At 38.4% G+C, this 12,612-nt stretch overlaps 1 protein-coding gene across 2 annotated transcripts in view; it reads right to left on the bottom strand.

Annotated features, from left to right (window-relative positions):
- The window catches only part of LOC307171271 (protein NLRC3-like), a 231,247-nt gene that overhangs the window by 167,116 nt on the left and 51,519 nt on the right, over positions 1-12,612 (bottom strand). The window contains exon 6 of one of the 2 annotated variants that reach the window (XM_079892779.1): positions 3,147-3,320. The exons of the other annotated variant lie outside the window; for it this stretch is intronic. Within the exon in view, the coding sequence (XP_079748905.1) occupies positions 3,147-3,320 (174 nt within the window). The remainder of the gene's footprint in view (positions 1-3,146; positions 3,321-12,612) is intronic. 2 annotated transcript variants of the gene reach the window in all.

Genomic DNA, 12,612 nt, shown 5'->3' with positions numbered 1-12,612 from the left:
ATGCACCTGCCACTCGACCAGTCACCGTTATACGCGCCTGCCACTCGACCAGTCACGGATATATGTGCCTGTCACCGCGCCTGTCACAGATGTAACCAGTCTTGGCACCTAAGAGCCACAAGATCTCTCACTGTTTTCATCTACCAGACACTCCGATTGATACACGAGAGCAAACAGACAGTGCATTCCTGCTCTTATTTACCTATTTCTCATCTTATCTTATATTTTATTCGCTCTTTTTGCCCGTAATTAGCCTTTCGCCGAGCCCCGCCCCCCTTAGTTACTGTTGCTACGTCCGACAAACAAATGGTCAAACACGACCAGCGCAACAGATTGCCATGACTGGAAGAGGTATACCCGTGCATGTCAGTGACCTTTTTTGGAGCAATACCTCCGCGATATCCTCCAGATCGAGGCAAAAGGGATTACAGTATGCAGTGGAGGGATATATTCAAATATAAAAATACGCAATGAAGGAGACACGACTACTATCGAGGCTAATGCTTACCGGTCTCAAGCGAAATCTGAGAAACCCCATGACAATCGCAAAAAAATATCTAATACCCACGCAATCGACATAAACGCACTTGCAGACGGCATCTTGGAAGTTTGTGATCAACCAACATCCGTAGGCATCGTAGACCTCTTCTTCTGTCTTGATTTTCTCCGATTTGTTGCAGACAATCGTAGTTATCTGAGCTGTTAGCTATATTTTGCTCATTTTTATTAGCCCTGCTAACGTTATGTGCTTTGTTCTTGGGGAAGGGAAAAACTAACGTTAGGGTTGCCAAATGTCCCGTATTTTGGGCATAATTTATTTGTCATAATTAATAATGCATAATTTATATCACCCTTGTGCTGTTTTTTTTTTTACTGCAAAGCTGATCTAACCACTGACGGATACAGCAGCAGTGCTGATCACGACACCTGTTATCATCCTATCAATAATAATAATATATAATATATTATGATATAATATATCATTATTTAGGGACAAATCATTGTTTGATTTACCGCTCCGAGCGGGACTTTCAATGTCAGCATTTTGAAATCAGTTTAGGCGAATGCAAACAACGTGATTATTGATTCCAACATCCACCCACGCAAGAACACGTGCAACCTAGCCTACCTGAGGGAATAATACGCTGATTTACTGCTCAATAAATATTTCTGATTGTTATCAATGTAGAAAACTTTTTTTTTTTTTTTTTTTCAGGATTCTTTGATGAATAGAAAGTTTCAGAGTTTTCTGAAATAGAAAGCTTTTCTAACGTTATAAATGTCTATACTGTCACTTTTGATCATTTGAATGCATCCTTGCCTATTACTTTACTTAAAAAATCTTACTGACCCCAAATTACTTTTACCGGTTCTTTGTGGCAAGCTTTATGCGTGCGGTCGTGCGTTTGAGTGCGGCTATATTACGTAAACGCTCATTATCCTGTAGGCTATATAGCCTATTTAAGTAATTCAATTAATATAAAGGGGCAATTTGTCCAGTAATGGCTTAAATGAATAACTATAGTCGACTAGAAAATGTTTTTTTTGTCGGAGGCAGCCCTTATTCCACATATATACAACGCCGTGGGCGCACCGCTTCACCATCTTGCTTGGAGAATGTTTGTCGGACATTAACTCACCAATTATAATCCTCTCCTCTGTCAAATTTGCCATCGACAATTCCATGCTGTTTTGCTTGGGTTTAATGATAATACAAGAGTCCTAAACCACATACAGGGACAAAAGCATGACAGACTCGAGCAATGACGCCTTCGACGTGCGATTTCGAGAACACTATAGGGAACGAGCACATTCTTTTCGCCTGTTTGGACACTTCACACACGTTTGCACTGCCTGTTTGATTTTCCTGTTTATGCGTTCATAACGTGCGTTTTGTCCTACTCAAAACACACGTTTTTGACGCCCATTTTTGTTACGATATACGCGTGTCAAAAACGTGCGTTTTCGGTGACCCCAAAGCGCACGTCGAGAACATGCGTTTTAAATAGCAGATCACACGTCGAGGACGCGCGTTTTGAAGCAAAATCCATGACCACAAAGTGCACTTTAAGAACGCGTGCTTTTATGGCAAATCGCACGTTTGGCTGTCGAAACACACACTTTTGACGTGTCAGTGTGCAATCAGACGCCTGACTAGGCGTTTATGAATACTTTGGCTTGCCATAGTGCACGGCTCGAGCACGCTCGTAACCGTGCACTAAGACAAAGACGAGACAAAACCGAGAGTGTCAGAGCTCTGTCACAAAACCAATAATTGAACTAGACAAGAAGTGACAGAAATCTGACACTTTGTTGTTTATGATGGGATAATTCTCGAGTTTCAGTCAGAATTCAGCCAGAGAAAGCGCACACTTCGGTTCAGCGATGACTAATCTGAACGCCACTGATTGGCCATCACACTCAAACTCAACAGAAACATGTGCGATTGGTTATAACATACAAGATTAAAAATGCTTTGTCACAGTTTTTAAAAAATGTGATAAGTGATACTGTTTGAAGGCAAATGCTTGGATGGGTGAGAGAAAAAAAAAAAAAAAAAAAAAAAAAGAAAAGTCTTAAAATTGCTTTCCAAAACAACAACTGTGGCTGTTCATGCGTTTATGTCTAGGATTGTTGTTGATCTTTAACATTATAGTAATGAACAATATGAAATCTTTTGAAATGCAGTGCTGTTATAATAACATGTTCTCTGTACTTTTATGGGGGATTTAGTTTTTGTATTTTATTTATTTGTAACTTGACTGTGAAACAAAGTTTTAAACATATATATAAAATAACCTCTCTCACATACGCGCCGTGTCATAAACTGGTTCACAGACATGTTCGAGAAGGTTATCTGTTTGGGTATACGGTGTGAGATGGGAGTCTCTTAAAGAGTATGTTGGGAAATGAAGGAGGAAGTTCCAGTACTATGTCTATGTGAGGTTTCTACAGTTTCTATAGTATGAGTCTATACATTATTTTCTCAACACATTCTCACTAACTCCTCATCTGGATGCTTTGTCAGGACTGCTTGGTGTCACTTTTTAACACACTGGAACCCCTTCAGTGTTCAAAAACTATTAAAAACTCTCAGTCTCTCTCACATACACACCAGCCAGGATGATTCTTACTGGTCCACTTACTTGAGTTTGTCCAGTGTGCAGTCTGGATGGTTCATTGCATCAGAGAGCAGCTTCACTCCTGATTCTCCTGGGTGATTGTAGCTCAGATCCAGCTCTCTCAGGTGTGAAGGGTTTGAACTCAGAGCTGAAGCCAGAGCAGCACAACCTTCTTCTGTCACCAAACACTGAGATAATCTACAACAACAGTCAGTGTTCATGTCAGTGTGCTTCATTTTTAGAGAATATACACTACAATAAACAACACGGCTCTTCAAACCATCAATTATCTTTACAAGGACCTCTGATTGATTGCAATTAGTGATGTTGAGATTACCCAATTTCAAAATTGACAGTGATTACAATGGTCACGTTATTAAACAGTAAGAATTTGGAAGCTATGTTAAAAAAAATAAAAAATTTGTCTTTCAGACTTGTGTGTGGCGTGCCCTCTGTCTGGATACTCTGTGAGGCTGTTACTATAGTAGCTGAGTTCACTAAGTGATTGTCTAGGTAAGGCAGGGTGTGTGCAAATCAACTTTCAGCACATGTGAAACTCTCAAATTGAAAACATGGTGGAACAATGCAATCTCTTGTACTTGCCGAAGAAACAAATTAAATAAGCTATTGGGGCATGTTGGCTCTCTAAACATGATTCAGGAGTAGTTGAAGACAGGTATGCAATATGCAAAACATTTAGATGAAAAGTATCAGCAAAAGCGGCGAACACATCTAATATGTACAGCACCTGTGGGATCATCACCATCCACACCCAGATGAAGGTAATAATTTTGCAAACACAATAAATAACCTGTTACTTACTCCTATCAAATAATTGCTATGAGCTTTGTTATTTTGATAAGAACAAGGTCTTAACTTTCAAATTAAACATTTTGACACTCTTTAATGCATATGACAGATCACTATAACTATATATAACTTATATAAGTGGAAACATGGAGCGCACCTGAACTGATCATCTCTGCATCTGAACTGATCATCTCTGTATCTGTGCATCTCTGCATCTGAACTGATTGCTGTACTTCTAGATAGTTACAAACACTACCTTCGAAAATCATCCCATCTGCCACAGGTCTCTCTCATCTGAGTATTAACAGTATTAACTGAGTATTGACTACAAATCCCAGAACTCGCATACCTGGACTGATTGCACAAACACCTGTTCCCCGTTTCATGGACTATTTAAGCTCTGAACACGCTAGGCTCAGTGCAAAGTCTTGTTTTGCCATGGCTAACATTTCTGAGCATTTTTCTCACAACTGATCAATTCATCGATTTAGCGATCCATATTGACTATCTCATTCACTCTCGAAAAACAAACAGATTCTCTAACCCTCTTCACTAAGCAAACTTCCCTATGGATGACACTGGACCCATGCTGGATGAACTCATCTGTCCACAGAGGAGCAAGAACGCTGCATCAGGGAACATCTGTGTCTGTATTGCAGCCAATCAGGACATCTGAGAGCAAACTGCCAAATTTGACCAACACAACAGTAAACTCCGATGGTGAGTACTAGGGATGGAGAAACAAAGCTTCTTGAATCTTTGAAGCTTTTCTTTGATTGTTTTGGAAAAAGATTCGAAGCATCAGCAGTGTTGAAAACTGTGGCAGGTCAAATTTATAGCAGCCATAAACCAGAGTGCGCAGCGCCATTGTTTCATCCATTAAGCACAAATAAAAGCCTGACAACGCTAAATATTCAGTTTTCTGATAATACAACTGACATATTAAAGTGTGGCAGTAAATTAAATGTCATAATACTAATTATAATAATTCCAATAGAGTTGTTTAATGCAAGTAAATAGTGCTCTAATTATTTTATAGTTTTTAATAGTGTTTATATGGCAGAATATATGATCATGTAATATAGACTATAGGCTTATATTTATATAAAAACATTTTTTATTAAACGGACTTGAACCTCCAATAACCCGTAGAGTAGTGTTCTGGGTTCAAACATTCTGAAATGCAAAGTGAAGCATTCACTTGACTAGAAAAAAAGTGAGGCTTAGTTTTTCGTTGATCACGTTTCTCTGAAAACAATACGCGCTCCGACACGGAGCTTCATGAGAAATTGCGCTGTGTACTCGATAAGCACTTTGAAGCTTCAGTGTCATATCTAACATCACTAGTGAGTACCTCCATTGTTCCTGGTCATTACACTTCATGTATAGAAGTAACTGTAAAGATAATGTTCTCTATGAGTACCATCATTACTACGGCCCTACTTGTCTCGGACCCTACTTGTGTGTAGTTGGAGTTCTACACACAGAGCAAACATGCTTTTACCTCAACCGTTCCCCTCACAATCCAGTCATCATTGGTCTACCTTTTCTTCAGAGACACAAATCACATACGTTAGTAACTGTCAGTATTACACACAGCTATTTTTTTTGGACAACCCACAGCATGCCTTCTACAGCCACTACCCATTCTTCGATGACCTTGGGCACACATTGCTATTGATTTTTTTCACTGAATTCCTGGCCTCCCAGGGTAACAACATTATATTAACAGTCATTGGTAATTTTTCTAAAGCACGTCGATTAATACCTCTACCCAAGCTCCCAACAGCTTTCGAAACAGCAGAATATCTCTCCCACTACGTGTTTCGCTATTATCGACTACCTGAAGATATTGTCTCAGACCGGGGGTTTCCAGTTCATATCTCAGGTCTGGACAACCTTCTTCCGCCAGCTTAATGTAAATATAAACCTCACATCAGGATATCACCCACAATCGAACGGCCATACCGAATGCCTGAACCAAGAACTCACAAGGTTTCTTAGAATATACTGTCAGCAGAATCAGTCGGACTAGAGCCGCTTCTTACCCTGGGCAGAATATGCTCAAAATTCCCTTTAGAAACCCTCCACTGGCATTACCCCTTGGAACCCTCTGAGTTACCGGCCGTTGACGACTGGCTCTGACGGAGCGAGACGTTATGAAACCAAGCACACATCCAACTTCTGGGTAAGGTGGAGTGAACTGCGATGCTAATCGAGTCTCATGAATGCACAGTCATGCACAAAATACCAGAAGCCAATATCAGGATTTTCATTAAGTAACACATTAAATTTACAGTATCATATAACCCTAGAACACTTGGAATATAAGACACATCACATGGGACCATTCTGTGATACTTTTGCATCTTTTTTTAAGCTTGATTCTGGTCGCTATTCACTCCCATTATGTGGATGAGCGTGAGCGGGATATTTTATTTTAAATCTCCTTCTGTGGTCCGAAAAAAAAAGAAGGACATACTGCATTAGAAGAACACCAAGGTGATTACATTATTAACTCTTTCCACACCATTACGCATCTTCTGAAAGAGTTCTGAATCTCCTGAACAAAACACAAAGAAGATTCAGAAACAAGGGATCTCATATGTAATCATATGCATATGTGAAATAACGCGATCACCAACATTAAACAGCATATAAATCAAAACCGCCTAATGTTACTGAATTAAATGTCGATTCACGATGAGCTATAGGCCCGTGCAAGCATTAGGGGTGTTGATGGACTTGATCTACTCCATCTGTATTTTGATCATTGTTCTGAATTCGATCTGGATGTGGTCTTTGACAAAAATGTTATCGTAACCCCCCATCAGATCTGATAAAATCATAACCAGAGCTTCTGCTCCTATATTGTATGGAAGCATATCGGTAGCAATGCTCAATTTGAAACATAATACGCAAAATGACAATGAAATATGTAAAATGGTAATGCATTTCTGTATATACATTTACATTTTCCATTACATTTGTGCAACATTTGGTGCAAAATTAAAATTAAATTATATAATTTACATTTGCCATTTAATACACTAGGTTTAATATGTAAATTGAATGCATATTTTAACGCTTTATAAGTTGCAAATTTAAAATGTATTACAGAAATGATAAGATTTGTTTAACATGTTCTGGCAAAATTTGTAGCAACATGATCATTTAAATGTTATTTCTCTTAATTGCCTTTACACTCGTAGGTAAGACACTTGCGATTGCATTTTCATTAAATGTCAATTAATGTAGCAAAATTCAATGTGCAAATTGAAAATGCATTCCAAGCCAATCACGTCCCCGCCCCGTAGCCCATCCCTGTCAATCACTGCATCAAGGCGGGGCTCGGCAACAGGTAAACATAGGCAAATGTTCGCGTGGGAGCATGCAGACGTTAGTGCAGAGAGGAGACCCTGAAGCGGAATGAATGATAATCGTCAGAAGAGCCGAGTGGTGCTGTAAAAGAGGTTTATGTTTTAAAGAAAAACGTCCATTGGACAAGCTAGATATTGTGGGGAGCATACAAATGCCTGTATGGAGCAGAAATGAAACATTAATGCTGTGCTGTTGTTGTCTGATGCTGGACTGTGTAAATTATAGTTTCATTTTTAGATATTCTCATTGTTTGATGTATGCTTATTCGGTATCAAATTTTCATGCTGCGATTAATTGATTGAACTTTTATCACGGTATTATCACAATATTTTAATTGCTCAGAATTTTACACAATTTTCACGATTTCAATTAAATTCTTGTGATTTGATTTCAATCCTGATTCAATATTGAGTCTTTGGATAAATATTAGGTAGGCTACAGTAGATAGCCTACATGTTAATTTTTCTCAAGAAAAAATATATCTCACATAATGCTGTAAACATACAGAGAGCCCTGTCAGCTGGTATTATTAAAGGTTAAAAATTAAATTAAATATAATTTGGTTTTCATTATAATAACAATTATGACAAGTAAAAATATAATACAAATCTAATTTAGTGCACATATTTAGCAAAATACTCCTCTCTATAGCTATTTTTTCTAGTCAACTAACGTGTTGGTCATTAAATGGCTTTCCTGAGGTAAATGTAACGTTCTTTGACATAATTGTTATCCTGCAGTTATATTGACCTCTTTCCGTGGTTGAAAAACACTGATTGATCAATATTATGTATGAGGCATAAATACCTTTCGGTAAGTTGTACAGTATCTTTAAATAAAAAGTAACAGATGATCGGTTTACTTGAACTGAGGCGCTACAGCGATCTGTCACGTATTTACAAGCGCCAAAACGGTATTTATTGTCTGAATTTCTTAATAAAATGGACAGAACCTGAGAGCTGATCATTTTTTTCATATCAAAAGTAACCTGCTCTGTCTAGTCTGTCGGTGTCAGTGTCCTCTTTGCTCCGTGATTTTTCTCTGCGTGAGAAAATGGATGTGTGTCGCGAGAGCGTGTGAAAAGTGTAAATTGCGTGAGTCTCACGCTGAATGCGTAGAGTTGACGGCCCTTCTTTTAGAAGGGGGATAAATCGTCGGCAGCGTTCCTCCTTCCGCCATGTTTCTTCTCCATGTGAGGATTGTTTACATTAGACTAGAGCGCACACTGCGCCGCATGCACACAGTGCTAATACATGTGTGGATTGTTTACATCAGAGTGCGCACGTGTTTCGCGCAGTATACGCAGTGTTTGTTTAAGCGGTTGATGGAAAATAAGCTAATGCGCGTTCTATAAATATAAATTCTGATCCATTATTTTTCACGGTATTTTGAAGTGCCCACGATAACAATATCGTGCATATTCATTACCGCGATTGATCGCATTACCGAATACCGGCACATGTCTAATGCTTATCTTTATTTAGGCCAAATTTAGGACATTTAGGCCAAAGTGGGCGAAGATAAAAATCTTAATTCAGTCAAGAGTAGTGAGTGTTTTTCTCTTTTGTTGTTTTATTAACATTAAAAGGATGAAATGAATGTAGAAATGTTTATCTGGCAAAGCTTTAAAGCACGAGCAAATAATTTGTGACAACTTTTGTGATTGCGAATAAGTGCAGTGTCCTGTGAGTGTAACTCTACCGCTGCATTAACATGTGATGTGAATGTACGTAGAGTTTTACAGTATTGGGACTGAGGCGCCAGCACTGCAGCTGATAGAATGTGTGCTGTAGCACGATACTATCATATTTCTTCCATAGCAGATATGTCACACTGTACAGCCCTGCTTATGCTCATGCAAAGCCTCAATGATGTAATATTTTTATTGCGATGTTTTATGTTGAAATTTTATTATTTATTAAAGAAAATTATGCAAATCATAACAACCTACTGTAAGCCTATTTAATTCTTAATAAAGAATTCTAAAACATATGCTGCCAACTAACATCGGTTAGCAAGTCCTGATCAATGTTTTAATTTTACGATCATTTAATTTAATTTATTTCACTGTTATGTTTCAGTTAATAAATCTATTAAAGGTGCTGTATGTAGTTTTTAGCGGCCTCTAGCGGTGATGTTTCAGATTGCAACCAATAAGTTTACAAGCGCGTGCTCTTACGCGTGCTCGATTTTATGAGCGAGCACTGTGGGTACCGGCCAGAAAAGCTACATACAGCACCTTTAACAAATTGAAATAACATGAAGTATAAGACACATAATCTATTGACTAGGGATGCTCCGATCAGCATTTTTTGCCTCTGATACCGATTCTGATATCTGGGATTCAGTATCGGCCGATACCGATCACCGATCCGATACTAAAATAAAAACAGTGCTGAATTACCTAATAAACAGTATGCCTCACTGTGTGGAAGAGACTGGGATCATTCTTTTGTGAAAGGCACCAGGCAGGCTTGACTTAAACATTACTTTCTTAACTTTATGGGGGGTGCTGGATGGCTAAAATACACATTAATTGCGCAGATATTAACATAAATAAATACATGATATTCAATAAAAATAAAACAAAGCATGGATAAGATTTATTCATGTTTCTTTTTTATTTATTTTTAGCGATTTATTTTAAAACGGATGCTGCATTAATTGCGTTAAATATTTACCACTGAGTCTTCTCCTCCCATTTCTACCCGTGACGCTTATCCAACTTCCCAACTACTTCCTGTGCAGACGTCAACAGCGCAACTGGGTTGTAGGTTGCCAGGTTGAGCTCACAAATGGGTTGAAATTTGTATGAAGTGTTGATTGTGTGAGTAGGATACGTTTAATACAAGATTTGGCAATCGGGCCCAAAAAAGATTTGAGCCATACAAATTACGGGAGTTTCACGGGAGAAAAAAAAAACGGGAGGGGGGTGGGAGATGGGTGTGAAATACAGGAGACTCTGGGGGAAAACAGGAGTGTTGATAGGTATGCACGTTAGCTTGTTTGAATTGGAAACTGTTTACCTGCCGCCTGCGTTCTGCGCATGTTGCTAGCGCGTGATGTCACACACTTCATCGCACATCATAGAATTACTGTGAGAGCGTTTAGAGAGCCGACTGCTTTGTAAGCTTTCGAATCGCTCTCGCTGTAATTTGATGCCCCTACGGATCGGGCCCATTATTACCGATACCCAATCTAAAATTTTATTCCATATCTGAGCCGATACCCGAAACAAATATCGGATTGGAGCATCCCTACTATTGACATGCATTGCCTTTAGAAAAATTGGGCACACAATGTTAAAGTTTAGCCTACTTTGCTTAAATTTGATGCAATAATAGAAGCCTACATTTGTTTCAGTTCTAAAGTTGTAATGTAATTTCAGCATTGTGATTATGAATTCGTTTAACTACTGTTTCACTTGAACTTATCTGCTACCAGCTCTCAATCGCTCTCAATGAGCCGCAGTGCAGCGTCAGATTACGTAATAGAGATAATAAACTGACACTTTTCAAAGTCTGTGATTATAGTGCCACTTAGGGGTAAAAGGCAGCAAATACACATCCCCAATTTTACCGCCGTATGAAAAATTGGCGTATTATTCTGGTTGAGTAACAACTGTACTTTTAAGAATTCCATGTGCAGGCCCAAATCACTCTTTGCTATAGTTAACAATCTCACTAATCCACCACAACATGTTATTTCTGGCTCTGCAGTGCTTGTGAATAGCTTTTCTCAATTCTTTTCAGACACATTAAAGTCAATTGAATCCATTACCAAAGACACCAAAGTGACTCAAATGTTCATTTGATGTAAGCTGATTCAGCTCATTCAACAAACTCACTCTGCTTTTACTCTGACTACCTCTGCTGCCATAAGTGATCTAATTATGAAGTCTAATTCCACATCCTGCCAGCTTATATCTAATATCTAATTTACCATTCTTAAGCAAAATACTTGAAAAAGTTGTGGCTTCACAACTGAGATCGTACTTAGATCCTAATGGTCTTTTTGACCCTTTTCAGTCAGGATTTCGCACATCTCATAGTACTGAAACTGCTCTTCTTGGGGTGGTTAACAGTGGTGTGAAGTAACAAATTACAAATACTCACATTACTGTAATTAAGTAGTTTTTTTCAGAAATTGTACTTTGAGTAGTTTAAAACTTGTGTAATTTTACTTTTACTTGAGTATATTTTAAGTTATGTATCGGTACTTTTACTCCACTACTTTCCTTCTGTTTGTGGTCGTTATTCGTTACATGCTTGTTTTAAAATTTTATTTTTATCCATCAACGTGATTGGATCGAGTAATCGGTCTCGTGACTGTCGTCAAATCAAATTCTGCATAGAAAACTTTAACTGCTAGCTAGCCTATCTGCTGTTACTCGTGGCTGCTGTGGAAGTGCATTCTCCAAGCATCAATTCAATAGAGATATCAGCGTCTTCCTCTAATATGCTAAGGTACATTTCACATTTCTGCTTATTATTATATTTATTGATTTGATTTAATTTGATTTAATTTTAATGACCACACAGCCAGGCTGGTGGAATTTGTTTTCAGTACAGCTCTTTAGTACAGATTCCAGCATTACATTAAACAATAAGCATTAAACATACAAAATAACATACATATACATACAGACATAAGGTTGGCCTATCTACAGGGACTGACATTTGATGTGAGGTTGGGGGTATTGTGTACAGTGTAAACTAACTCAAGTGCCGAGTTCATAATTCGGTGAATTCCCGCTCCCATTTACTTAATATATTATAGAGACATGCGTCGCAATCTGTGCACTGCTGTCTCTCCCCGGGCTGTCGCGCTCGACATGCAGGAGTCACTTGGAAAAGTCAGCAGCTCGTTGCGCGTGGTGCGCGCTGTGAAGGTGTGTTGGGGACACTCTAAAACTGTGGAAAAACACCTTCTGTACTGAAATTGGAGGACCAGATTCAGTATGCAGTGCACATTATGAACCATGGCGTTTACTTGACCTGTGTTTCTGTCAGTGCGTGACTACAGCTCGTTAATAAACAACATTTTTTGATTGATCCATTTCATACAATCCGGCTTCATTTAGCAAGTGCACTTGCGCAAAAACATTTGTTGTTGTGGATGCTGCTGATAAAACAGCTTCGCCAAGACTACAAAGAGATGCATTTGTCTGTGTGTTTTGTTTCTTTTGTAAAAGTTTCCCCGGATATAGGCTACTTCCCTATTTAATGCATAATTTTCCTTACAAATTATATTATCAGCATTACAATTTGAGTAAATATAGCTGTGTAAAATTTAAGGG

The sequence above is a fragment of the Squalius cephalus genome, assembly GCF_949319135.1.
Source record: "Squalius cephalus genome assembly, chromosome: 1".
Taxonomy (NCBI): domain Eukaryota; kingdom Metazoa; phylum Chordata; class Actinopteri; order Cypriniformes; family Leuciscidae; genus Squalius; species Squalius cephalus.
The sequence above is the reverse complement of the archived record's forward strand: the minus strand, read 5'-3'. Positions and strand labels throughout refer to the sequence as shown.